Here is a 25213-nt window from a genome sequence, read left to right as displayed (position 1 = left end):
AGCAGCGAGGGCACCAGACCTGTGCCAACATTACCACTCCTCAGCCCTGCGACAAGAGGGGAAATAGCCAGAAAGGGGTGGTAGCTGATGATGGGCCATTCCTGGAGCTGAGCAAACCCTTCAGCTCCCTCTGTCTGGCCAGGGAGGAGTCAGCACAAAACAGCTCTTGGTTTTTGTCCCCTATAGCCAAGTGATTCCTCTTCTCAAAACGCCCTGGACCCCCCAGTCTCTCCCTTTCAGCAGGCAGACTTGCAAGGATATGAAGGAGAAGGCTGTATGGGAGGGGCTGGCTGGCACAGAGCCCTCCCTGCCAGCGCTCCCTCCCGCTCCATTTCACATCTCATTGTCAATGTGGCCAAGCTCTAATCACTTACCCTGAGCTCTATATTTTAATTGTGTTTGCTCTCATTAGAGCCCTGGGCTACAGGCAGCACACGTGCTACCGGAGAGGAAATCCCCACCCTGTTAATTTTGCCTCTGTTCCCAGGTCACCCCAGATTAGCCATGGCAGTGGCAGGCAGAAAGGGCACTACGGCCTCCCCACGCACCAGCATCACCACCACGGCTTGGCCAGGCTCCCTGGACAGCTGGCTTAGCTGGATTCCATGTGAGTACTGAGTCTCTTGCCCTCCTCTCCCAGGCAGTGTTATCTGCTGGGGCTGCTGGACTCTGAGGTTTTATATTCACTTCACCCTCCCTTCAAATTCCATTTCCTAGTAGGCTCCACCAGGGTGGGATTACTGCAGAGTGGTACCATGCTGCTTCAGGAGCAAAGGGTATCTTTGCTACCTGTTTGGGGAATGGTCTTCAGTCACAGTCTCCCTGCATGGGGCCTGTCCAGCATTCTAGGGGCAATTTTGAAAGTACAACTCCTTAATGCTGAACCACCAGGAAGGGGTTTAAATGTGCTCTGTGTGTTTTGCTTGGTTTTAACTCTTTTATCCAACTCTGCGCCCTGAACATTGCACCAGTACCCAAATGGGCACTCATCACCGTGGCTGTGGCAGGGGCTGTTCTCCTCCTCCTCTTCCTCATCTGCATTGTCAAGTGCTGCTGCAGCAAGAAGAAGCCCAAGAAGAAGGAGAGGATCGGCCTGTGTGCCGTCAACAACTCCACCACGACCAACCTTGTGCGTCCTGACTTCCCCTCAATCCCACCTCCCTCCTCCCTGAGGGGTTTGCTGCTGCACTGCCCAGCCCCAGGGATGGTGGGAGCACGGCATGGCAGGGACACGGCTGAATGCATCCTGAGGGTACTGTTGCTCTCTGCCACAGGTCCAGCCTGAGATGGAGGACTTGGAGTGGGAAGTAGAGCAGAAGCGGCGAGGAAAGCTGCAGTACTCCCTGGAGTACAACTTCCGCATACAGGAGGTGGGGATGCTCGTGGCCGTGGCACAGCAGGGAAAAGCCATGCTCTTGCATGGTCACTCTTTGCTGCCCACTGGGGTGGATGCACCCTCTCCCACCTGCCTGCAGCCCCCCAGCTCTCATGCCTGCATGGTGTGAAGGCGTTCCTCACTGTTGCCCTCATTTCCCACGGAGCCCCCAGCTGGCTGACCCCATCTCCTCCACCCAGTGACCTTGTGCCTCACTCCTCTCCAGCTGAAGGTTGGTGTGAAGCAGGCGGTTGAGCTGAAGGCCATGGACAGTGGTGGCACGTCTGACCCATATGTGATTGTCTACCTAACGTCTGATATGAGGAAGAGATATGAGACCAAGGTTTACCGCAAGACCCTGAACCCCATCTTCAACGAGAGCTTCACTTTCCAGGTACTAAGCAAAGCCAATGATGTTTTCTTTGTCCCATAAACCGTGTGGCATAGACACTGCTCCCTGGGCAAAAACCTCTCCAGACAGGGAGATGCTTGTGCAATCAGAACTGGGAAATGTGAGAGAGGAATACCCTCATGGGGCAGGGCTGCCACTGACGAGTGAGTCCAGGCTTTTGGGTCCTCCCCTGCAGGTACCCCAGGCTGAGGTGTCTGAATCCACACTGGTGATGCAGATCTATGACTTCAACCGCTTTGCCAAGCATGACATCATTGGTGAGGTGCGGCTGCCCCTGGCCAGTGTCAACCTGCAGCATGTCATCGAGCAGTGGAGTGACCTGGCGGTGGCCAGTAAAGTGGAGGTTGGTCCTGGTGGCTGGGAAACTGCTGGGAGGGATGTGCTCTTGCTTGGCTTCCACCACCCCAAGAAGCAAGCCCTTAGGGGCAAGCATGAGAGTTGGGGAAACTCAGGAAACCTGGGGCCAGACTGGTATTCCAGCCTCAGGTGAGCTGGCTGCTCTGGCTGGTGCTAATTACTGGCATGTCTCCATCAGGAAGAGCATCTGGGTGAGATCTGCTTCTCGCTGCGCTACGTCCCCAGCACTGGCAAGCTGACAGTGCTCATCCTGGAAGCCAAGCAGCTGAAGCGGATGGACTCTAATGGACTCTCAGGTCAGTAGGGGCTACCTGTGCTCAGACCTTCCTCAGGAGTGGCATCAAGAGCTGCAATGCTTTAAAAACTCTTGGTGTTAAGACCTGCTTCCTGCTGCCACATATTCAGCCCTTGGCTGACTCCCAGACTCCCCCAGCACAGACACTCCAGCTTTGGGCAGTGCTGGAGGTATCTCCCAGGAGGAGATGTCATGGCTGAATTGTACAGGGAGGAAGTGAGCTCTGAGGTGGTTGTCTCACTATGAGGAGTGACAAGTGGGATGCCATGGTCTCCTTGGGAATGGCTCAGGAAAGCTGTTTTGTGGCTGAGTTCTTCAGTCAAAAACTGTCACTTGTGCCAGGTGTGCCCTCTCTCTCTTCAGATCCTTTTGTCAAGGTGCATCTCATACTGAACAGAAAGAAATGGAAGAAAAAAAGGACAAGTGTGAAGAAAAACACCTTAAGCCCTTACTTCAACGAGGTGTTTGTTTTTGAGGTGCCTTTCAGTCAGATCCAGGTGGGTTTCCCTGAGGTGCCCAGGGCTGAGCAGGTCCCCACTGCAGCAAACCCCTTCCTACTGACCCTCTTTCTTGTGTCCCCTCCAGAATGTGGACGTGGTCATCTCTGTCTGGGATCATGACAAAGTGACCAAGAATGAGCCCATCGGCAAACTCTTCCTGGGCTGCCGAGCCACAGGCAACCAGCTGCGGCACTGGTCCGACATGCTGTCCAACCCACGCCGGCCCCTCGCCCAGTGGCACATCCTGCAGCCCCCAGAGGTGGTGGACAAAGCCCTGGGACTGAAGTCCCACCTCAAGCTGCCCCTGCACTCCAGATAGTGGGGGTCTCCTTCTCCACCCAGGGAGCAGGATGGTGGGCTTGTGGAGGAGCTTCTGCTCAGCAAGCTCTAGGCATGTTGGTCCCAGCTCATTGTCAGCAAAGAGAGGACTGGGACTCCTTCTGGCCAAGAGATGATCTGGCTGCTGGTGCAACTCATGCTCTGTTTAATGCCTGGGGCAGGGCAGCTCAGCATTCCAGGACAAGGACGTGGAGCAGAGGGTGCTAGAGGTGATGGTATGGATGCAGGAGCCAGCTCATCCCAACTGCTCATGGGCTCGGGGGGTGGGGGAAATACTCAGAGCTTCAGGCTCATGCAAAACAGAGTCCATTAGTATTTATAAAGCAGAGGGTTAACGTGCCAGTGGCCTGGGTAGAAAGTTTCTTTAGTTGTGAATAACTTGGCAAGAAGTGTGTTCCTGGAAAGGCTTCATGTGTCCTGTGAAGGATTTTAAACAAGACCAAGGTATTGAAGAATGTAAGAGGCTTGAGAGAAGGAATACATGTGGATGAGGAAAGTGTTGGAGATGTCAGACTAGCTATTTAGTGCCTCTGCAATGTGTGTTCTGTCCTGGCTAGAGGTTAAATGAAAAGCAATGTGGCTTCACACTTAGCCCATTCTCAGCCCATGATGATTTGTGCACATTAAAATGTGGCTCAGGCTCTTGGACTCACCAGTGACCATCCCCATGGACCACACAGATGAAGATGCACAGTGTCAGCTCCATTCACCTCACGTGGTCCTACAGCAATGGTACAGCAAGGTTTGCACCTCTGGCACCTGGAGTCCTGCCAGGGTGGAGGGGCTGAGGCTCTTGCTTTCACACTGTGATCACACCACCCTGGTAAAGGCTGGCTTGCAGCCCTCACGTCACTTCTGGGCAGGTTTCATGTTTAATCTGGGAGGCTTTGTGTGGCCACATGTCCTGCCCCACCCTGCTTTGTGGGGCCTTGGTGTGGGGGCTACATGAGTAAAGATCTCTCCTGGAAGGATGAGGGCATGGGAGTGGTGCCCCTACATGCCCTTGAATATGCTGCAATTTGGGGTGACTCCAGAGCAGCTTCTCTGAGCCATCTGCAGGAGGAAGCTCCCTGCACTGGGCTAGAGGAAGAGGGAATTGCTCCTTTTCTAAAGTGCTTCTGCTACAAAGCAGCCACAGAACACAAGATCTGGGCTCATGCTGTGGAACTTTGGGCCTAAAGACAAAAGTCCTTTGCACCACAGGGAGCTGCAGGCACAGTGCTAATAGCTATTGCCTGGGCTCTGGAGGGGAGAGAGCCTGGCACATTAATGGAAAGCTATTAATATTAAAAAGCAGTTAATCTGTGATTACCCAGAGCTCCACAGAGCGACTATCCAAGAGTTAAACAAACACGAAGCTGAGGAAGATTATGAAAAGTCTCGATAGAGATTAATGACCTGAGTTTAACCATAAAAAGCTGCTGCTGTGTCTGCCTCCTGATGAATATTCTCCAGGCTTCGCTGTGGCTGTGAGGAGGGGAGAAATGACAGGGTGGTTTTGAGATGACTGTAACAAGTGAAGTGTGGCTTCTGCTGGGGAAACAGCATCTGCTGGCAACCACTAATGAGATGGAGGAGGAAATCAGTCACCTGAGAAAGACTTGTAAAGGAATGTTTTAAAGCCTCAGCCTTCAGTCTCAACTTTAGAATCAGATTAGAACAGGCTGTGCAAAAGGGAACATCTCTGAATTGGGCTTGAGGTTCAAAATCTATTGTCAAGTTGGTTTTTGGTGATGCTGTTGAGGTGATTTAGGGCCATGCAGCATTGAGAAAGGGCTTTTGGAGGTTTGGAACAGGCAGTTCTTATTTTTGTGTGTATGTATGCTTTTTCCAGTCCGTCTATTTTGAAGTCATAGCCTTGAGCTTCACTACATAATTTATGGGGCTGGGCACAAAAGTATGTGCCTATTAGTCCCAAAAGAGATGCAATTGAAGGAAGTGCAGAGACAGCCCCCTCTTGAGAAAAGTTACTCCCCATACCAGTGCCTGCCCCTTCCCTCTCCAGCTTTGGCCTTGCTCAGTGCTGGGTGAGCAGAGCTGGAGAGGGAAGCCCATGGTGCTTTCAGGGGAAAGGCCAGGGAACGTGGGAGTGAGCACCCAGCTGAGCTGGCTCTGGGCAACCTGGAGCGAGCCTTTGTGCAGTAAAACTCAGCAAACCGAGTTGTTTGTTCAGGAGGGAGAGGCGAGCAGGTGGGGATGTTCTCCACCCAGCTCCAGTTTTTAATGCACTGCCAAGGCTGCTTTCCCCCCCGTCATCATTTCTCCTTCTCAGTAAGCCTTGTGTGCTTACAGCACGGCTTTGAGCGCTGTCCTCCCCTGGCAGGATCCTCTTAGAATCTGCTGGCAGCTGTTTGAAGCAGGGCTGGTGGATGTGGGCTTCATTTCATGCCTTATTTCACCCCAAATGAACACAGCCTGCTCGGCAGCCTGTTTGCAGGAAGGCAGACAGCCCTGTCTCGTGTGCAAGCCATCTCCTTTTCACCTCCCTGTGGCCTTGGCGGGGCTGGCTGTCCCTCATCCATCAAAGCCAGATGTCTGAGCATCTTCTGCCTCACCAATGCTCCTCCTGCACTTGGAGGGTGGAAGATGCCACAAGAAGAGACTGTAAAGGATGGGGAAAACTCCCAGCTCCTCCTCAGCTTGTGCCTGTGCTGGATTCCCGTGCCTGCATCTAGAGGGCAGGGCAGTACGTGCTCTGGGCTGTGTCATCTGCTCTGTGGCCCCCATTAGAGCCTCACCAGCCAAGATTTCTTCTTCTGGAGATGGAGCCAGTGTTCAAGAGGGAGAGAAAGCAGCGATGCTGTGCAAGCCCGTTCCCATGGCTGCACAGCCCCTTGGTAGCCATGTGGGTGTCTCAGTGCCTTTTTCAAGAAGGCAGGAGGTGGATGGGGAGTTTGTCTCTCTGCATTTAATTTGCAGCTTTGCAGGTCAGTGGCAAGGCAAAAAGCAGGGCTTGGGCCAAGCACAGGTCTGTTAAAAGAGACAAGAAACACCGAAAATTGAGACGTTTGTTTATTATTAAGATTTATAATCTCAATTATTTACATCCAGATCCAAGACTTCTGACCTCCAGAACTCCCTCCCAAAGTGAATTATTCCCTCATTCAGTATTTTTTTTGTTATTTGTCTCTGCACTCAAGGAAATAAAATGGGAGGGCTGCACAAGGAGAAGGCTGAGCCTCATATGTGCTTGTCACCAGTCGTCTGCAGTGAGACAAAAATGATTATGAGTTGTCATCGTTCGGCCTGGGTATGGGCTGGCTGTCATCCAGCCACAGATTTTTTGGCTAGTCTTAGAGATTTTGAGAGCTGGAGAGCATCTAAGCTCTTCTCACTAGGAACAAACATGCCTGCTTTATAAATATTCCTTAGCTAGCATCTTTATGCCTTGCAGTTTTATGGGCAAAATGTGTACTTTTGTCATGCATGGGATTATTTTTTAAAAGTGCCAGCTCCTGGATCCTTATCCCTAGTTACCTTTTTATATCCTCTTTCCTCTACCCTTTTCTCCCCCTTTTTCCTCCTCCCTTTTCTCAGCCCCTTTCCCCTACTCTGACTGCTGGAGTGGCTCTTGTATCTGTTCTTTCCCCAGGCTGGGCTTGCTTTGCTTCTGGATACAGAAATATTGTTTGGACCACTTTACATCTCAATGCACCTTGCCCTGCCATGGGCAGGAAGGGGCTGGTAGAAGCCCTAGACAGTCCACTCTGAGAAACAGGAATAATAATGGGTGCACAGAGGTGCTTCCCAAAGTTCCAATTTGAACTTTGTGGGCAGACCTGGAAAAAACAGACTTCTCATTTCTCCATATTTCAGGTCTAAGTAGGATGGAACCAAAGGAGGAGCAGCATGAGGATTTCATAGCTTTCATGCTGCTGGGCAAAATGTGCTCCCTGAAGAAGTTCGGGGTGAATGGGTACCCATCGATGATGACTTGTTGCATGTCAACAAGATGGGAATTTCTCAACCAGCTTTGCTGACTTCACAGAGAGGTGATGAAACCCCTGCAGGCACTTATTGCCACTCAATTTGAGCAGAAACATGCAGAGAGTGAGGAAGAGGAGTTTAACGGAGCTGAAAAGAGACCTTGACCTGCAAACAGCCCAACCTGTATCGTGTTTTACATTCTGTGAGCAGCATCTGGGAAGACGGTGGGTTTGCAAACAAGTGTTCCATCACCCTGCTCATGAACGTGGACATTGCAGATGTCCTTGTCTGAGCCTGAAAAGATCTGTGTGGGAAATGGGCCCTTGGAGTTGTGAATTAGTCATTGCTGACTTAGTAAAAGAAACATTGCCCCCTTGGAAGAGCTGGTGAAGAGCTCGGTGCCTGTGAAAGAGGTGGCTGTCTCACGTGGAAACCAGCCCAGGTGGCATCTGGTTTTGCCCTGGATAGAGAGCATTTTCCTCTTAACTTTTACACACAAGCCAGAGCAGTTTAGACGTAGAAGCCTGAATCTTGGCATTAAGGTTTTCACTTAAGACAGTCCAGTTAAAACCCTTGGCTTTGGTGTTCACTCTGGATTTGACAAAAGCCTCTGCTGAAGGTTTCTCTGCTTTGGATGCACTCATCCCACATCACTCCCAACTTTTGCACATGGGCTAAATTCAGGTCTGCCTTCATAAAAGGAAATTCATGTCTCAGATACTCTGTGAATTAATTGGCTCTGGGGATGTTCTTGAGAGATGCTCAGTGGGATTGGATGTTGAGTTTTCCTGGCTCAGCCTTCTCCTACTCTCAGCTCATCCCCTCTGTTGCCCAACCTGAATGAGAAGCTCCTCCAGAAGAGCTTCCAGAGGCCCATCTCCCTGCAGCTGTCTTCTCCCAAGGCTTTCTCAGTGTGTACAGGTAGGTGAGGCTGCTAAGGTCTTTGCAGCTGATAGCTTTTTTTTTTTGTAAAATGAGGTGTCTGGGATCACAGAGCATTACAAAAAGCCAATGTGATTGGAATGGATAAGTTCTGGAAAATCACTCCTTGCACGACTATTGGTTTGTAGAGGAATTGCTGATCTTGGGGAGAGAAGAGCTTTGTGATTTATTAGTGTTTCTTGAGCTCTATGGCCTTTTATTTTTTTTAAGTAACATCATGTTCTTGCTGCTGCTTTGTCTTGGCACAGAGAGCCTGAAAGACCTTTTGAGAGCAAAGACATGTTTCAGCCATACTCATTTGAGCACACAGAGGTCTCAGCTTGTTCCCCAGACACGTTCTGGGTCATACTCTGGTCTTAGCCAGGCTTTGAGGATGTGCATATACATGAAGGATTGTGATCAGGTGTTGGGTCACTTCTGTAATACTATCCAGGGGCAGGCTGGGTGGAAATTCCAGAGGGATCGCCTCCTGTACACATTAAATGCTGAAGGCCTGGGCACAGACCAGCCCTGGTCAGAGGTGTTCACTTTCCAGGGGGCTGCCAACTCAGCCTGGATATGGATATGGAAGCAGGGCCACACTGTAGGAGAGTCAAAGGCTTCTGTTCCTGGGCAGAAGTGAGAAAAGCTCCTGAGAGGGTGAGGTTTGTGCCCAGGGCTGTGCTGGGAACTGAGTGACCCTAACCCTGGCTATGAACACAGACTCTCCATCACTGGAGACTGAAGCACCTATGTGTTACCATGGTCACAGGGGACTTCATCCAGAGTAGTTTTCTGGTTTTTGCCCTCCCTGAAGCCTCTCTTCACTCCTTTGTGTTTTCATTTTGAAATGCTGCCCTTCCTCCAGACTCTAGCTTGTAGTGAGCTGCAAGCTCACTCTTCCAGAAGCCCCCACCAAAGAGTGTCCCTTTGGAGTGGAAGGGATCATTAAAATGAATTGTTTCTCTTCAAGGCCAGTGTTTATATCAAAAGCAGCCATGTGTGAGTACTTATGTGTGTCCATTGGGAGCTGTTCTGTTCCTACAGGCACTTGTCCAAGTTGGTGAGTATAAAAGTGAAGTGCCTGAAGAGAAGGTTGGGGATGTGGTGTCCATAGTCCTGCAATGTGGCAAGACACCCTGGTCACTCACCTGAGCACCATCAGCAGGAGGCAATGACTGCTTCAGCAAGATTGGTCTGCATGTCTCCTTGCTCATGCAGCTGGAGACATGAGTTTTTGTGGTCTCACCAGTCCTTTCCTTTATGTTTGGCAGATGGAAGAGGCTGAGAGCAGAGGGGCAGTCCACAACACAGGATCCCTGATGCAGGCCCACAGATCCCTGCCATGCCCATGATGCATTCCTCTAGCTCAGGTGGAGGGAGATGAGGGAAAGGAACAAGGTCAGATTCTCCACAGGAAAGTACCCAAGTATGAACAGTGCATCCATTCCTGGTCCCTGCCTAATCACGTCAGTAATACCTAATATTCAGAGCCAAACACCTCTTTGAAGGATGTGCCTGGAGCTTCCTTATGCCTTCCTTGAGCTTTTCTGCAAGGAACTTGTTCTTTCATCACTCAAACACTTACATAATTCCTTTAGAAACTTCTGTCTTTCCTAATGTTAACCATGACTTCTAACTTTGACACAGATTTGCTTTTCCGTTCTTCCTTCTCCTCACTGGGTTTCTTCCTCATGCCATTTAAGTCTGGTGCTTCTTTTTTTTTTTTTTCTGGGAGAACTGCCCTGCAGCTTAACCCCTGTGCAAGGCAGCTCCATGGAAAGCCTTTGACCTTCTGCTCATCCTATTGCCACCCCTCACCACCCACTCCTCCCGTATCCTAAAAGCTCTTCTGTTGGCCAATATTTTGTTCATGAGACTTCTTTCTTTGAACTTCATTCTCCCAGTATATCAGGCCAACACTTTCCTGTCACAAGGTGATAACCACACCCTTGAAATTCTGAGCAGATCTCTTTTGCTGTGCTGCATGCCTGGACTGCAGAATGCCTTCATCTCACAGAGCTGAAGGAAACTCCCTGGCTGTGGGGAATTTTGAATGGAGAACTCCCCCAGTTTTGATTCCTTCACCAAGAGCTGAGTGGCTCTCTGGGGGACTGATGGGCCAGCAGAGGCCAGAATGTGTAGCTGCAGCATTTCAAAGGGACATATCCCACGTGGACCCAGCCCTGCCCAGGCTGGGAGTTTCTCCCTCCTCCACCTGGTCCCACGGCAAACCCCTGCAGGACACCAGCCCCATAGCAAGGACTTGCTTGTCCTTCAGCAGCATCTGCAGCACTACTTGCCTGGTGCTGAGGGTGGTGAAACAGGAAGCCTGCAGCAAGGGATTTGCCACTATCTATATAATGTCTGGGAGGCGCCTGGAAAATATTGTCAGGGCCATGTCTGAATCAGCCTAAAAAGCCCCGGCTGGAAGAGGAGGGAGCGCCTGGCCTGGGGGAGGAGAGCAGGAGCTGTTTGGGTCCCTGTCTCCATGGGATCCCCTACACACACGCACTACATGTGCTGTGACCAGGGCTGGGGAATATTTCCAGCCACTTTTCCACCTGCTTCTCCTTCAGATCCACGGAGATTTGGGTCTGGGTCATCCCACGGAGGGGATTACCCTTCTTGCTGTCTACACTGCCTCTGCCTCTGCCTGGCTGGATTTGAGTCTTGAGGCTGCCTGCAGCAGATCTACAGCTTGCTTTTCAAAAATAATTGAGTTGTGTTGAAGTATTTCACACAGGGAAGAGCTGCAAAGTATTTCCTGTGTGAGGGAAATAATTGAGATTAAAAAAGCGTGCTAGTGCTAGATGGCTTATTAAGGCATTGCTCTTGCATATGCTGTCAGCAGTGGATATTTGGGGTGCAAGCTCTTCTTTCTCTTCCTTCCTGAAGGGCAGAGTTGCTCCCAAGCCCTTGAAGGCAAATTGAGTCATGCCCTTGTCCCTGGACAAGCCGCTCTGTGTATCCAAGGGGAAATTTTAATTAGAAGCCTTGCAGATGGATGGCTGTGTGCAGGGAGCCTGGGCTCCCCACAGATTTGAAGCCGTATCTATTGTGACTGGTTGGTGCAGGAGAAGAGAGAGGAAAGCTCCCTCCTTGGCACTTCTGAGGAAAAACACTTGCCCAGCTCCTCCAGATCCCACGGTAGAAGATGTTCTCCTCCTCCCCACCCCTCCTTCCCTGGGGGCTGCCCTCTCCTGTTCTCCTGCTGGCCTGGCCTGCCCCAGCCAAGGGAGGTGCACAGGGGACTCTTGCACATCATTGGTCTGAGAAGGTCTCCATGCCCTTAAAGAGAAGGTGGATTTTCTGCTGAGCCACCCGAGAAGCCCTTTTATACCTCCTTACTCAGCCAGCTGCCTGCGGCTCGTCTGTCCATCCTGTCCAGCCAGCACGACTCTGATTTTCTCCAGACTTGGGTGAGCCTTTTTGCCTATCTCCTAATGACCCAGCTTGCTCTTCGGGAGTGATGGGGGAGCAGATTTACTTACCTGAGTGCTAAGGAGATAAATTCCAGGTGGGGATGGCCTGCTGGGAGAAACAGGGGTACTAATAACACTTTTGCTTGTTCGAGAGGGTCTGTGCATTGGAAAGGTTCCCTCTGTCTCTTCCAGTGAGCTTGTTTTCTTTTTTATTTCATGCTTTCCCCTGCCTTGGCTGGTTCTGCTCTCAGCTGGAGTGGCGAGGGCGAGTGGAGCCTAACACTGACATCCCCAGGGCCATAGGATTCAGGATCCTTGGTGACCCGGCTGTGCTCCCTACTCATACCCCTTCCTCCAGCTCCCTACTCGGCCCTTGCAGCGCCTTCTTCCCCAAAAACACCCTCGGACAGGCACCGACATCCAAATTGACGGTGTCCTCCCCGCAGAGCAGGTGATGCAAATCCCGCATCGCGGGCACCCAGCCTCATCCCGGCGTTGTCCCCTTGTCCCCGCGGCGTCGCCGCGGCCGGAGCGGGAGCGTGTGTGCGGGGCAGGGATGGCAGGGATGGCAGGGATGTAAAAATAGCCGGCGTTCCTGGGCCGGCCCGGCCCGCAGCTGCAGCCCCGCCACCTGCGGCCGCCAGCGCCGCGCATCGCCGCGGGTCACGGGGCTGGCACCGCGCACGGCTGCCGGCCCGGCAGACAGCTGCAGCTCCTTCTGCGGCTCCCTGGCCATTTTTAGAAGCACTTCCCCCCGCTCCCCTCCTCTCCGAAGCAATGTGATGGGCCCGCACATTTTCCAGGATAAAGTTTCCTTGGCCCGGCTCCTGCCTCGGGCGTGAGCCCCCGTTAACACTTCCCCTCCTGGCAGAGCCTCCCTCCAAGACGGGCAAAGCACTGCGTTCTGGGGCCTGCTCTGCCCTGCAAAGGACATGCAAGCAGCAGATATTGCCCTGCTACAAAAGTAAAATTCTATTTATGTGGAAATCATTTACAGCCAAGCAAACTTCCTTAATACGCTGCATCGTACTTGTGAAATTTCCACTTAAAGCAAATGCAAAGAATCGTCTGGGGAATCTTTTGGTGCCTGTATCAACTCAACCACAACTTCCAACTTGCTCTACGTCACCTGTGCTGAGGTTGCTGCAACAGGCTCCCCTGTCCCATAGGATGAGTGCATACACTGGCAGCAGCATCCTCTGAGGTCCTTCCTTGTCACCTGGAGTCACTGCCAGCCCTTTGCAGGCTTTGGGATATTTCTTGTTTATGAAGTGAAGTAAGGATGAATGGCAAAGTGAAGCAGTAAACTGAAACTATTAAAGCAGTAAACTGAAAATAGTTTTTGCTTTTTCTTCCTTCATCGAATAAAATGGTTTCCTGGGGGTCAGACAAGAAACAAATATGCAGGAATCACTGTCACAAGTCTCTCTTTTTCTGGCTCAACCCCGTTTGGTCTTTTCCAGAAATCCCTTGATGCTGTGGTTTGTATTATTATGATGAGATGTTTGCTTCTCATCTACAAACTGCAGCCTAGTTCCCTATATGATGAAAAATTGGTGAAGTTGGGAAATAAGAACAGACCTGTTCCTCTTTCTATTTTCTAGAGGAGTCTTGCTTTGTTTTTAAACCCAAGAAAGTGACCACAAGCATGAATAGTTGTAAACTTTTTTCTTGGTTTTCATTTCAGGCTCACAACCATCTAAACCAAGATGTCTGAGTAAGTTCCCGTTTTTCTGTCTCTAATATAAAACTTTTGTTCAACTGCCAAATTTTATGCTTGTTAAGATTCTTCTGCTTATTTCCAGTTAGGATGCTAACTAAATTTTTTTCCTCTTTCCCCTTTCTCTTCCTTCCTTTCCTTGTCCATCTGCTTTTCCTGAACAGTGAAGAGGTAAGTGTGTTTTGCTGGGGTTTTTCCTTTAGCAATGCTTATGGCAGCAGTCCTGGCTTCGCCATTTCTCCCTAGGAAAATCAGCTTCTGGGTGTGTGTGCGTGGAAAGAACGGCTCATGGTTATTTTCTTGCTGACTCCTCCTGGTAAACACGTGAAGGAGAAGAAAAATCCCTTTTGAAAGACGTTTTTTTGTCCCCTGGCTTGGAGTTAGATGCTTTTTTTCCCTCCATTCCTGGTTCCCCAGCTGGCCACGAGATGGTGCTGGGAGGGCAGTGGTCCAGAGCCGCCTCTCCTCCATCATCCATCCACCATCCCGCCCTTGGCCTAGCAACCTCTCCTCCTTCCCTACACCTAGCCCTTCATTTTCTACCCACTGAGCACTGACAAATCCCTTCTCAAAGGCAATCCAGGGAGACCTGGATCCAGGGGAGTGTGAGCAGGGTGGAGGTTGCATTCTTAGCAAGTTTTTTCTGGCTTCTGGCAGAGCCAGGTGGGGCTGGGGGAATCTGGAGAAATGCAGGGGAAGGTGTGGGAGGATTGTTTGTGGCTTTGTCACTCCACATTTCCTCTTAGCAAATTGCTCCATCCTTCATTTCTGCTTGGCATCTCCCCATATGTCTGAAACACCACAAGCTCCAGCTTGTTCTCACTAAGAGAAAAGAGGATGTCAGGGACACATAGAAATGCCACAAAATGGTACTGATATCCAACATGTTCTTCTACTCCCCATCAAACCCAGAACTCCCAGAAAAAGCTGGGAGGACACTCTTTGCTAAGGAACCAATTTTCAGATGGAGAATAAGCCCTGGACTAACAGTCCTCAAGGGATCTGATTACCCTGGTTAGTAGTGTGCTGCATCTCTGAGCTGGGTGCCTTTTTTCTGCAGAGCCCTCCAGCCCTGTCAGGAGGGCCTGGGCACCATTTACATATGCGAGACATGTCAGATTTTGTCACATTTCACTCTGCACATCCTTATCCACTTCCTCCTCTATGCAGCACAGACCCACACCCAAGCACTGCTCTCTACTCCCCTCCCCTTAGCATATCAGATGTGTTTCAGCCCATCTCAGCCAGGCCCAGTATTCTGGGTGAAGTGCTCAGGAAACAGCTGAAATGCAGAAGTTGTGGTTTTTTTTAACAAATAGGAGTCCTGTTGCTGCTGGTCCACCATGACAGGGACAGAAAGGCAGCCTATGGTCGTGTCTGTCCTCCAGCTGTGATGAACCTCTGCTTCAGCATCACTTGTGCTGGGCCATTTCAGCTCCAAGAAATTGCACAGCCTCCATGTTTTCACCTGCCTGGCTGTCCTTGTCACCAGAGTGTCAGAAGGGCACGTGCCCTGGACTGCTCAGAAAGACATCCCACAGCCCCTGAGTGCCCAGGGACATGGGGTCATTAGCTTGAGCACAAAGTAAAACACATCTGAGTGAAGAGCAAATTAGAGAAAAGGCTAAAAGTTCCAAGAAGCCAAGTCTGCAGCCATATTTTATACATGTATTTTCAAGTTCATCACCCTTGTTATCTTTCCCTGAGGGACTTTTTAGGTTTTAGCTACTTGAGATTGGCAAAGCTGGGTTCAGCAGGGAGCCTCTTCCTTGAGTGCTGCTTGTTTGGGTAACAACTGTGTGTCAGGATGGAGCCATCTCCCTGGGAGAGCTGAAGCTCCTTGGTGGACTGTGGGACTGCACAGGGAAGGGCAATTTAAAGGGGAATGGGCACTGATATCCTTCTTTTCTCTTGTTTCTTCCACTTGCAGAAAAAGAGGAGGGCAGCCACTGCCCGTCGGCAGCACCTGAAGGTAGGTGGCACTGCTGTGGCTGTGTGATGTGTGTCCCGACCTTCCCACCTCCCATCCCAAGCCAGCCAGCTCCCAGCACTCTCCCTACTAGAAGAGGGCACGATGCACAATGTAGGGGCCTCCCACCGCACTCCTTACTGGGTCTCCATCATATCCCCTGCTTGGAAATGGTGGTATTGATGGGAACTCCCCAGGCTGCCTCTCCCACTCCCCTGATGACCCCCATATCCTCCTTCCTTGCTTCCCCCTGCACTGACCCTTCTCCTGCTGCCTTCCAGAGTGCTATGCTCCAGCTTGCTGTCACTGAAATAGAAAAAGAAGCAGCTGCCAAAGAAGTGGAAAAGCAAAACTACCTGGCAGAACATTGTCCTCCTCTGTCACTCCCAGGATCCATGCAGGAACTTCAGGTACAGGCTTCTTTAACCCTTTCAGTGCTGGAGCAGAAAACATTTGACTCCATCAGTCAGCCTGGTGGATCTAGACTGACCTTCCTCTCTTGACTCTCTCCTCACCTGTGTTACCTGGAGCCAGATGAACATGCAGCTGGCTTGAGAAGCAGGTGGGGTCTCCCTGCAAAAAAAAGGGGTCTGGCTGGCAGGGAAGATGTGTTTTAAACGATGTGTTGAGGCAGCATTTCCAGTAGCATGGAGATTAGGAGCTGGCTGAAAAGCCCTTGTTCACCTCAATCCCATCTAGTCCTCTGTACTGAGGGCTTTCAGAGCCAGAGTGGTCAGGAGAAGAGTGTGAGTCCTAGCAGTCAACATCCCTCTTTGCTTTCTTCCCAGGATCTGTGCAAAAAACTTCATGCCAAGATAGAGTCAGTGGATGAGGAGAGGTATGACACAGAGGTGAAGCTACAGAAGACTACCAAGGAGGTGAGTTTCCCCTGGAGTCGTCCTTCAGGGGAGTCTGCAGCCCATTCCTCATGCCTCCCTGCACTGCTTGGGTCCATCTCATGAAACCCATGCCCTGCTGTCTCTCCATCTCCCTCATTTCCTCGCCCCCAGCTGGAAGACTTGAGCCAGAAGCTGTTTGACCTGCGTGGCAAGTTCAAGCGGCCGCCGCTGCGCAGGGTGCGCATGTCGGCTGATGCCATGCTGCGGGCCCTGCTGGGCTCCAAGCACAAGGTCTGCATGGACCTCCGAGCCAACCTGAAGCAAGTGAAGAAGGAGGACACTGAGAAGGTATCCTTCCCTCTTCCTTTTTTCCCCTAACAGGAGTGCCCCCCACCCTTCAGAGCTCACACCTCCCTGTATGATAGATAGGGTTGAGAATGACTCTTTCTCAATAATGTTCTTCTTCCTGCTCAGTATTTCCTGCTCTGGCACCCATGATGTTGAAACAGGAGGGTGCAGTTCAAAAAGATGTGTAGCATGGGGGGAACTGGGTTCCTCTTGGTGACATGAGGGTTTCCATGGGTGGGCTAGTGTGGGGCCTGGGCCAGGTGGGTTCTTAGGCTGGCACCATTCTCACAAACAAAACCATCCCTCCCCAGGAGAAGGATCTCCGTGATGTTGGTGACTGGAGGAAGAACATTGAGGAGAAGTCTGGCATGGAGGGCAGAAAGAAGATGTTCGAGGCTGGCGAGTCCTAAGCACCTGTGTCTCCACACCCGCCCTCCTCTCCCCGCTGTCCCCGCCGCCCCGCTGGGCTCAGGGGCACTGACCGAGTGCCATTTCTCTCTAGTTTTGCCAAGAGCTGCATCATGGCAGCAGTGATGTAAATAAAGCTTTGGTGGGAGAGGTGGGTGTTGCCTGCCTGGGTGGCCAGACCCTGACTCGTGCCATGGTGCCAGCAGGGACTGCCTCACTGTGGCAGTCCTGGTGGGGATGGGGAGGCTTTGGCAGGGGCTGTGCTGAGGACATGGTGCATCTGTCTGCTGTTGGTCCCTGTCCAAAGCTGCAGATGCTCATGCCTTTCCCCAGTGGTGAAGAGACAAAGAGATAACAATCCGAGCCCCAGGAGGTGTTGCAGAACCTCAACCCATGATGGCATGATGGCATCAGCAGATGCCGGGGCAGAAACAGACCCTTTGGCTCCAGTGGGATTTGAGAGGTGCAAAGTCAGGACAACCTTGGCAGCACCTGAGGCAGCACCCTGGGACTGGTACAGTGTAGGGTGCTGTGGTTTAGAGATAATGGCTGTCATCAGAGTGGCATGGGGAGCTGGGGAGGCATTGGGTCACTCCTCTCCCTGCCATGGTGGGGGATGTCTATGCTGCCCACTTTTTTTTGGGTTAGCCTAGGGCATCCAAATTTCTAGCTGCCGACAAGTAAAATCTTAAATCAGTCTCAATGTTTTTTAAAACAAAACAAAACAAAACAAAACAAAACAAAACAAACCCCCAAATTCACCTTCCTTCTGCCCTCCCCCATCCCCCCAAACCCTCAGCCCATGAAGTTTCCGGCACAGCTCACTTCTGCTGAGCACAGGAAAAGCGAAACAGTGGCAGCACCCGGTGCTGGAGCTGTCCGTGGGGCTGCCGTGCCAACCAGGGGAGAAGATGTCAGACTCGGAGGGGTGCCAGGAGGGTGCAGAAGGAGTGAGCCAAGTGGGAGATGAATCCCCTGAGGAGAACGAGAGGTGAGGCTTGGGGACATCACAGCTGCCTTCCAGTCCCAGGATACTGGGAAGCTGGGAAGGCAGGGTGGGAAAGGAGAATGTGCAATCAGAACAATGATGACCCATGAGGCTGGAGTAGGTCAGATGTTCTGTCAGGCTTTTGACAAGCTTCTCCAGCTAGGAGGAGACTTAGATTTCCTAAAGGTCTCATCCCCTTTGAACTTCAAAGCCCTTGGGAAGGGGTTGATCGAGTGGGGAACCCCAGCTCCAGAAGCAGGCAAGCTCAAGTGAGAGGTCTGGTGACCCGGAGCTGCTCTGTGGCCGAAATCAGCCCCATCTCTAAGACCTCTCTAATGTGGAGATCAGCTGCCTCCTCTCCTTGCTGGGCACATCTGATTTCCTGCTGCATCTCCTACATCTCCAGCTAAATTAACCTGGCAGTGTTTCAGGCTGGCTGCTGTAAAGTTATATATCTCCCTATGCCTCTGCTCTGCTTTACTGCTTTATCAGCAGCGACTGTTAAATTTGGGGTCTCTCCACTTGAATACAGACAGCTTTCCATGAGGGCTAAAAGAAGGCAGATCAGTAGCAGAGACCACATCCGTCTGTGGTGGAGGCAGACAGATAAGCTCGGCCAAAGTGCATCACCCTGAAGTACTCAGATTTGGACTGGATTCAGGCTGAGCATCCAGGGAGCTTAGGAGGCTACCTGATTTTTCACCTCCAGCTTCAAAGCTTGCATTAGCATTTCTCTCCAAGGCTTCTGAGAGCCAGCACAGCTAATGTTGACAGGAAAAAGAACCCCTTGAGTGACAATGAGAGGAGAAAGGTGTGTCATCTCCTGTCACCAGTGGTTGCAGTAAGTGCTTCGGCTGACACCTGACAGCAATTAGCCTTGGCTGAAGATTTGACTGGAAGCTTCAAAAGGTGCTGGAAGGCTCTGTACACGACTGGCTGCTGAAACAAAGGGGAAGCCTTGGCTGCTGGGGGAGCACAGGGGTTTCCTCAGCACCGGGATCGATGTGATTCCCAGCATTGTTCCTGCCTGGCTGTGCCTCTGCCAGGCTCAGCTCACCTTGCAGCAGCAAGGAGCAGGTGCTGTGCATGGCCCAAGGCAAGCAAACCTTGCTGCAGTAAGTGCAGGTATTTTGGTGCATGCAGGGCCACCGGTGGGGTCTGCTGGTCTGCTGGGGCAGGGCTGGGTCAGCTTGTTCCCTTTTCTGTTTCCTGCTGGAGTTTCAGCTCAATAAAAAGCTGTCTGGAGGAGTCTGTTCTGTAGCACACAGACCCTTACAGCCTTGTTTAAAAAGAGTGTGAACACTGACAGCAGGGTGGCACATCCTTTCCTCTCTAGCTGTGCTTTAGAATCTTAATGAAATATGAAAATTGATGGCAAAAATAGCAGGCAGAAATCAGTTCCTCTTTGTTTTAAGAATATGAGGAATTACTTTCCCTTACAATTTGTACAATAGTTTCATGCGCAGCTCTAAATTTCTCTTGCTTTTCCTTGTGCTGTTTAAATGCTTGCTAGACTCTGGTGATTTCCACTCCCAAAATGGAGGAAGGAAGTGTTTACTTGCTGTTTGGGTCTACCTTTTCTCACCCTGTGGCTAGCTTATCTCCCTGATCTCTCCTTGATGAAAAAGCTCTTTCCAAGCTGACCCACGGATGGATAGAGGCAGGACAAGGCTTTAAGGACAGCATGATGGATGTCAGGGCAACCAATCTTGTGATGGAGCTGCCAGGAAAGTAAATCCCAAGACTCCTGGGTGTAGTGCACAGTGGGAGATGTCAGGAGAAAAATACTGGTGCTATGTTTCCATAGACAATGAACCTTGTCTATTTAACTGTGCCCAGTGTATATAGGACCATACATTAGGAAATGCCCTAGAAATATTAATTTGAACATAGCCTACTCTGTTTCCTCATACAAACTGGGACATACTGGCAAAGTCCTGCTGATGCTGGGGTAACACTGCTTAAACCAGACCAGTCTTATGCTCTCTTCCATAAAATGGAATTGCTGTATGGGAAACTGCTGTGGTGTGAGCCTTCCCAAAGAAGTGAGAAGCTGGGAGGAGCTCTGGAGAGGTGGCTGCTTGGGCTGTCCTGCCCTGATGGGGGGAGGTTGGGAGCCCAGTACATACAGGGTCTGTTAGTCACAGCTCTCTCTGTAAAGCTCTGGAGGCTTCAGGTGCCTCCTGCCCTTACTTCCTACACCCATGGCCACATCCCTTGGGCTGTGCTCTGCAGGATATCTGCACTTGGGAGGCAGATTGGCTTTTCCCAAATTCCCATCTCCGTCCTCCTGGGGCTTCCCTCCCCATGAGCTGAAGGCAGGCAGCCCATGTATGGTCACTGCCTGGGGAGAGACTCTGCTGTGCCAGCAAGCCCCAGGCTTTTCTTTGCCACGTCCATCCCCAGCTGTCTTGAATTCTCCAGATCCTTAGAGGAGTCTCAAGGGTCTTTGCTGAAATGACTGCTGTTGCTAAGTATACCCATGGTTGGAAGGAGGTTGTTTAGGAAAACTGATACTTGGAGAGTTTTTGGACCCCTTGGTACACCAGATTCCTTGGGGGTAGAATGGAGGGATGGCTGATCCCTGCTCAGGAGTAACTGGTCACAGTTTGACCCAGCTGGGCTCATTAAAGTGGAAAAATAGTAAGGAAATTAACAGGGGAGGACCAGATGGATTATTTAATGAAGCTGGGTTATACTTCTGGTTTCCAAATTGGATATAGGTGCTCTGGCAGTGGCATTAGGGATAAAGAACTGTCTCTAATTATAGGAGGTATCAGGTGCCTTCACTGTCCTTTTCTCCTTGGGGAAAAAAAAATAAATTAAGCCTGGCTTTTCTCGCCTTGCCTCCAAGCTTATTTTGCTATGTAAAGCTATGGGTTTGGAGGCATGTGTGTTAAAGCAGGGCATTGCCCAGCAGCCTTCATTTGAATTGCACTTTTTAAAACACAGAAGACTCTCTGTTGGCTGGAAGGCTGGCTTTTTTAAAACTCTTGGTGTGAAGTCTGGCTCTGAAGCTTATGGGAATCCCTTGCCCCTGGATTTTGTAAGGTGAACTTACTTCAGAGGGTTTAGGGCTTTCCCCCAAATCTGAAAACCCTGTGATAACTGGAAGGGCTGGCTGTGCAGCAGGGAAGTGCTTAATCTTGGCATGCCCTGGGGATCCTGGGCCCCTCTGCTCTGACCTTCACCGACCTTGCTAATCCAGCCCTGACTGATGCTCTGCCTGCATCCCCCTTTGCATTCGTCACCCCTGTGACCCTCATGCCCAACTGTGGGGTCTGCCTGGGGGCTGAGCTGACCCCTTGCTGCCCTGGTGCTCCCTTCAGAGCTGTGCTTGCTCCCAGCTAGGCACTCATCCAGCCTGGCTGCTGCCTCTGTCAGGACACTGACTCATATCTGAACAGACCACCTGGCCAGGAGGTGCTCCAAGATCTCGCCAGTGCCATGTTTTTGTTGGGAACAGCTTTTTCTTTGAGGGGGGTGGGAATCCTGGCCCAAGTGAAGTTGTTTCTCAGGCTACAGGGGTCGTTGATATAATCACCAGGCTCCTGAGAGTGTAATCTGGCTCTGACTGACTGACTGCACACCTGCAGTGGTGCTCAGGGGCTCAGAGGGAACATCACAAGGATTTGCTGCTCTCACTTCATCCTCCCCACGCTGCCCTCCTGGCACAGTCCAGCTTTGCAAACCTGCATGGGAGGGATGGTGTCTGCTCACCTGGAACAGGTGAGGGAGGGCTCTGCTCCCCCAGCTTGCACAGCAGCTTGGACCTCCTGTAGCTGCAGTTCCTGCTCTCTTAATGAGTCCAATAAACTCCTTATCAGGCTGAGTCTTAGGGATTACTGAGGTGGTGCTTTGGAGCCAAATGCACGGGGAATGGATCTTCCTGGTGTGGTTCTGTTCTAAAGCCTCTCATGAGGAGAAGCCTTGGGGATGTACATCAATGAAAGGAAGGCACAGGGGTGGATGATAGGGGCTCAGGCCTCTTTACCCAGGTCATGGCCATCTGGTATGGGTCAAAAAATATGTCCTAGGAGGTGCTGCACATTCTGGGAAAGCAGCTGCCCTGCATGACATGAATTTGGCGTGATCAGTACTAGAGGAGCACCCACAGTGCCCAGCCAAGGTCAGGGTGTCACCATGGTGGTGTTCTGTGGCTATGCCTCAGGGATGGAGGACAGGTTATCTCTACTGCAAGGCCAGACAGCTGAGGTTGAGATGTTTAGGAAGGTGAAGAGATGCCCTGACTGCAGAGCTTGCCCACTGTGGGCTTGGTACCTAGAAGAGGTGTTTTGCTATTGGACCTGTGTGACATCTGCCAGGCCTTGGCAGCTGTCTTAGGTAACCCAAGGCATCCCACACTTGGCACCTATGTTTAGACACCTGAATGGCTCCCTGATTTCCCAATATCAGCCAGGAAGCACAGGCCACGAGTGAGATTTGAGCCCAGCTCTCCTGAGGCTTGGCCAGGTGTCTCCTCAGCCTGTCCACATGTTCCACAGAGGCTCAGTCACGAGTGGGTTAATCAGCCCCACTTGGAGCCCATGTATGTTTTCCCTGCCAGTGCATCTGTCCTAACACACACCAGATGTGTGAGGCAGCCTTGGAAGCATCTTAATCCCAGGTTTCAGCACTCAGAGGTGTCTCTCATGGGCAGGTCTCCAGTGACTTTCCGGGGGCTCCACTCCTGCAGCCCCCATCCTCTGCAGGAGAACTTGCAGCAAGGCAGGACAAAATATCTTCTGTTATTTGCTACTTTAAACAAGTTCCTCCTGGGACGGGCTGCTGGGGCTGGCAGCAGAGCTCCATCTTCAGTCATACATGGGAGTGTCAGACCCAGGAGCTACTTGGGTTCAGCCTGTCTCACATGAGCAGTGGTAGTTCCCAGCAGCCTGGTGCATCTGGTAAGTGTCCAAGAAATACATGGATAAAGAGGAAGATACACGAGCAAACCCAGCTGGATTTATTAATGAATGGAAATGGCAGTCAATGGGCTTCTATTGGCTTAATGGGTGACTTCCATCCAGTGGTCTGAAAACTTGGGGCAATCTGCAAGCAAGTGATCTAAAAAGTGCAAGACTTAGATTAGCTGGAGCTCAGTTTATTTGGATTTCTCTTGCTACTGCACAGACATGTAGGCCCAAATGCTTTCGCCAGTGTATGTCAGCACCATCCCTCTGCTTGCTACAGAGAAAGCTCTGCCAGTTCGCATCAGCTGGAGCCTTTGGTTCTTTTGCTTACATGTTCATTTTGAAAACAGGTTTGTTTTTTTTTTTTTTGTAAGGGATTCATTCTGCGTTACCAAGGAAGCCTCTCTCCCAGCTGTAGGTATCTGTTGCTTGCTGCAGCTGACTAGACAGTTTGTGCAGTGCTTTTTATCAAGTCCTTGCCAGATAGCTTGGAAAATATGATCTCTTCTTCTGTGCTTGTGCATGCCTGTGCTTTTCTGCTGCAGAAGCAGTTTCCTTTCCAGTGCAAGCTTGCTTTGGAGTCATTAGAATTGACAAACTCTGAACTATTGACAGACCCCAAACAATCACGGCTGCCAGCTATCTAGGAGGGGCAGAGTTCTCTCCCAATAAAATTGATGACAATAATAATTTCCTCTTGAAATAAGTGCCTCCTTGCAGTTGTCATGTAACTTCCCATAACAGGAGCTGACAGCACTGTGCCCAAGCTGAGCTGCCTTGAAGGGCAGACTACTGTGATACACAGGCTGTGCACCCCTGCTCTGGTGGGACCTCTTCCTGGGGGTGGCATTTGTCTCTTCTGCTGCTTCTCCACTCCAGTTGCCATCTTCCTGCCTATAGCATTAGCTGCCCTTTGTGCAGAAAGGCTCCTCTTGGCTTTTTGGGGGGCCTCACTTTGGAACATTAATGACTGTCTTCCCCCTTGATGGAGCCATGTGTCTTCAAGCTTGTTGAATACATGATGATGCTTTTGTGAGCCCTTTCAAACCAGCTCCTGTCTTTTGCCCAGCTTAGCAAGGGAATGGATGGATATGGGCAAGCTGATATTAGATGCCTTTCCCCAGCACAAGGAGCAACTTGAAGTGAGGGATGCAGGAACTGTCAGAGGGTGCTTGGGACTTCCTTCTTAGCCATTTAGTCTCCCCTGACCCCAGCTGGAGTCACAGCCCTGCAGCGTAAAGCAGAGATTAATGGTTGCTAAAACTGCTTGTGTTGCACAACACGGTGCTGCATCAGAGCCTGGAGCCAGCTGCAGATGAGCTAATAAGTTTATATTGGGCAGAAGCTGTATTTTACTTTTTGAAAGCTGTGTGGTCAGCTGAGCAGCATGGCTTGACACAGGGCTGTGCTCGTGCACTGGAACTCACCTACAGGCCCATCCACAAAATGTGCTGCACAGCTTTGGGCTGTGCTTAAACACATCACACAGATGCCACCTGGTGAAGGAAGGTTGTGCACCTCTTATACCCAGCATGGGAGATGTCTGAAGGTGTCTTCAGCTGCCCAGTGTCCATCTAATCCATCCAGTCAAAGCAAAGACCACTCCATTTATTTTAAATAGACATTCAAAATTCAAATTCATTCAGCAGTGTTCCAAACCTTGGTGAGCACAAACTCGTGACGAAGCAATGTGATGCTATAAAAAGGCTTTTTTCAGATTTTTCCTACAGTGTCTGCTGGGGGGAGACAACCTCTTGGCAGCAGCTGCCTATATCTTATCCATCCTGGCTGGAGTTCCTTGTCCTGCTTCTTGGCCTTGTGGTAGACAAGCATCCCTAAGAGATGGAGCTTGCCTCCTTGGGGCCAATAGTTCTCCTCTTGTCCTGTAATGACCCTCCTGTGTGGGATGGGAGTGTCTTATCTGCAGCCATTGTTTTGTCTTCCTGTCTCTTTCCCAATGGCTTTGTTGATTTAACACAATATCTAGATAGCAGTGCACAGTATCAGTAATGATGCTGGCTCGACACACTGGACCAGCTGCACTCCTCCAGGCCTTGGCTGAGTCACTTGGCCTTGGCCCTGGTCTGGGAAACCCGGATGGTGGCTCACTGCAGTGGCTCAGGTGGTCTCTTGCTGTTTGCCCAGCCTTGGTGCAAGATCTTGGCCCAGATCTCCTTTAATTGTGCTGGCCTGCCCTGTTAATCTTCTCTCCTTCCCCTGTTTTTTAAATTCATCCTGTGTCCTTGCGTGCATCACCCCTGGAGCAAAAGCATCTTCTCTTACTAGGCTGGTAAACTGGCATCTTCCCCTCTCACTGATGAATGAAGCAAACTTCATGATGAAGCCTAATGATCTTAGGTTTATGGCTGTACCCCTTAAGTTCCCCAGGGAGTGTCCATTTTCCATTCTGTGTGAGGGAGAGAGGTGGTGGTGGGGTAGAGGAAGAAGGATGCTCCTACTAGATCCAGCTTCTGATT

At 50.9% G+C, this 25213-nt stretch overlaps 3 protein-coding genes across 3 annotated transcripts in view; all 3 read left to right on the top strand.

The window, feature by feature from the left end:
• The first annotated feature begins 504 nt into the window (after positions 1-504).
• Positions 505-3656, top strand: SYT8 (synaptotagmin 8). The gene is made up of 8 exons (XM_014892668.2): positions 505-607; positions 972-1129; positions 1275-1370; positions 1602-1769; positions 1963-2130; positions 2323-2440; positions 2803-2936; positions 3025-3656. Exons 1-8 carry the CDS (start codon positions 505-507, stop codon positions 3256-3258), a joined length of 1179 nt encoding a protein of 392 aa, XP_014748154.2. The 3' UTR covers positions 3259-3656.
• Positions 3657-11230: 7574 nt separating this feature from the next.
• On the top strand, positions 11231-16957 carry TNNI2 (troponin I2, fast skeletal type). Its single transcript, XM_088166595.1, has 7 exons — positions 11231-11548; positions 13239-13268; positions 15202-15243; positions 15522-15650; positions 16029-16118; positions 16251-16427; positions 16739-16957. Exons 4-7 carry the CDS (start codon positions 15528-15530, stop codon positions 16835-16837), a joined length of 489 nt encoding a protein of 162 aa, XP_088022721.1. The 5' UTR covers positions 11231-11548; positions 13239-13268; positions 15202-15243; positions 15522-15527; the 3' UTR covers positions 16838-16957.
• A 700-nt stretch (positions 16958-17657) lies between these two features.
• LSP1 (lymphocyte specific protein 1) overlaps positions 17658-25213 on the top strand; it is a 48105-nt gene continuing 40549 nt past the window's right edge. Inside the window, exon 1 of the mRNA XM_014892677.2 lies at positions 17658-17826. Coding sequence (XP_014748163.1) covers positions 17747-17826 — 80 coding nt within the window. The 5' untranslated portion in view covers positions 17658-17746. The remainder of the gene's footprint in view (positions 17827-25213) is intronic.

Source organism: Sturnus vulgaris, chromosome 6 (assembly GCF_052056855.1).
Source record: "Sturnus vulgaris isolate bStuVul1 chromosome 6, bStuVul1.hap1, whole genome shotgun sequence".
NCBI lineage: Eukaryota > Metazoa > Chordata > Aves > Passeriformes > Sturnidae > Sturnus > Sturnus vulgaris.
This window is presented reverse-complemented; position numbering and strand designations above follow the sequence as displayed.

Coding starts and splice junctions, on each gene's coding strand:
- SYT8 (XM_014892668.2), top strand. CDS start 505: ATGGCAGTGGCAGGCAGAAAGGGCACTACGGCCTCCCCACGCACCAGC. Junction 1,130..1,274: donor ACTCCACCACGACCAACCTT/GTGCGTCCTGAC, acceptor TCTCTGCCACAG/GTCCAGCCTGAGATGGAGGA. Junction 2,937..3,024: donor TGCCTTTCAGTCAGATCCAG/GTGGGTTTCCCT, acceptor TGTCCCCTCCAG/AATGTGGACGTGGTCATCTC.
- TNNI2 (XM_088166595.1), top strand. CDS start 15,528: ATGCTCCAGCTTGCTGTCACTGAAATAGAAAAAGAAGCAGCTGCCAAA. Junction 16,119..16,250: donor TACAGAAGACTACCAAGGAG/GTGAGTTTCCCC, acceptor CCTCGCCCCCAG/CTGGAAGACTTGAGCCAGAA. Junction 16,428..16,738: donor AGAAGGAGGACACTGAGAAG/GTATCCTTCCCT, acceptor ATCCCTCCCCAG/GAGAAGGATCTCCGTGATGT.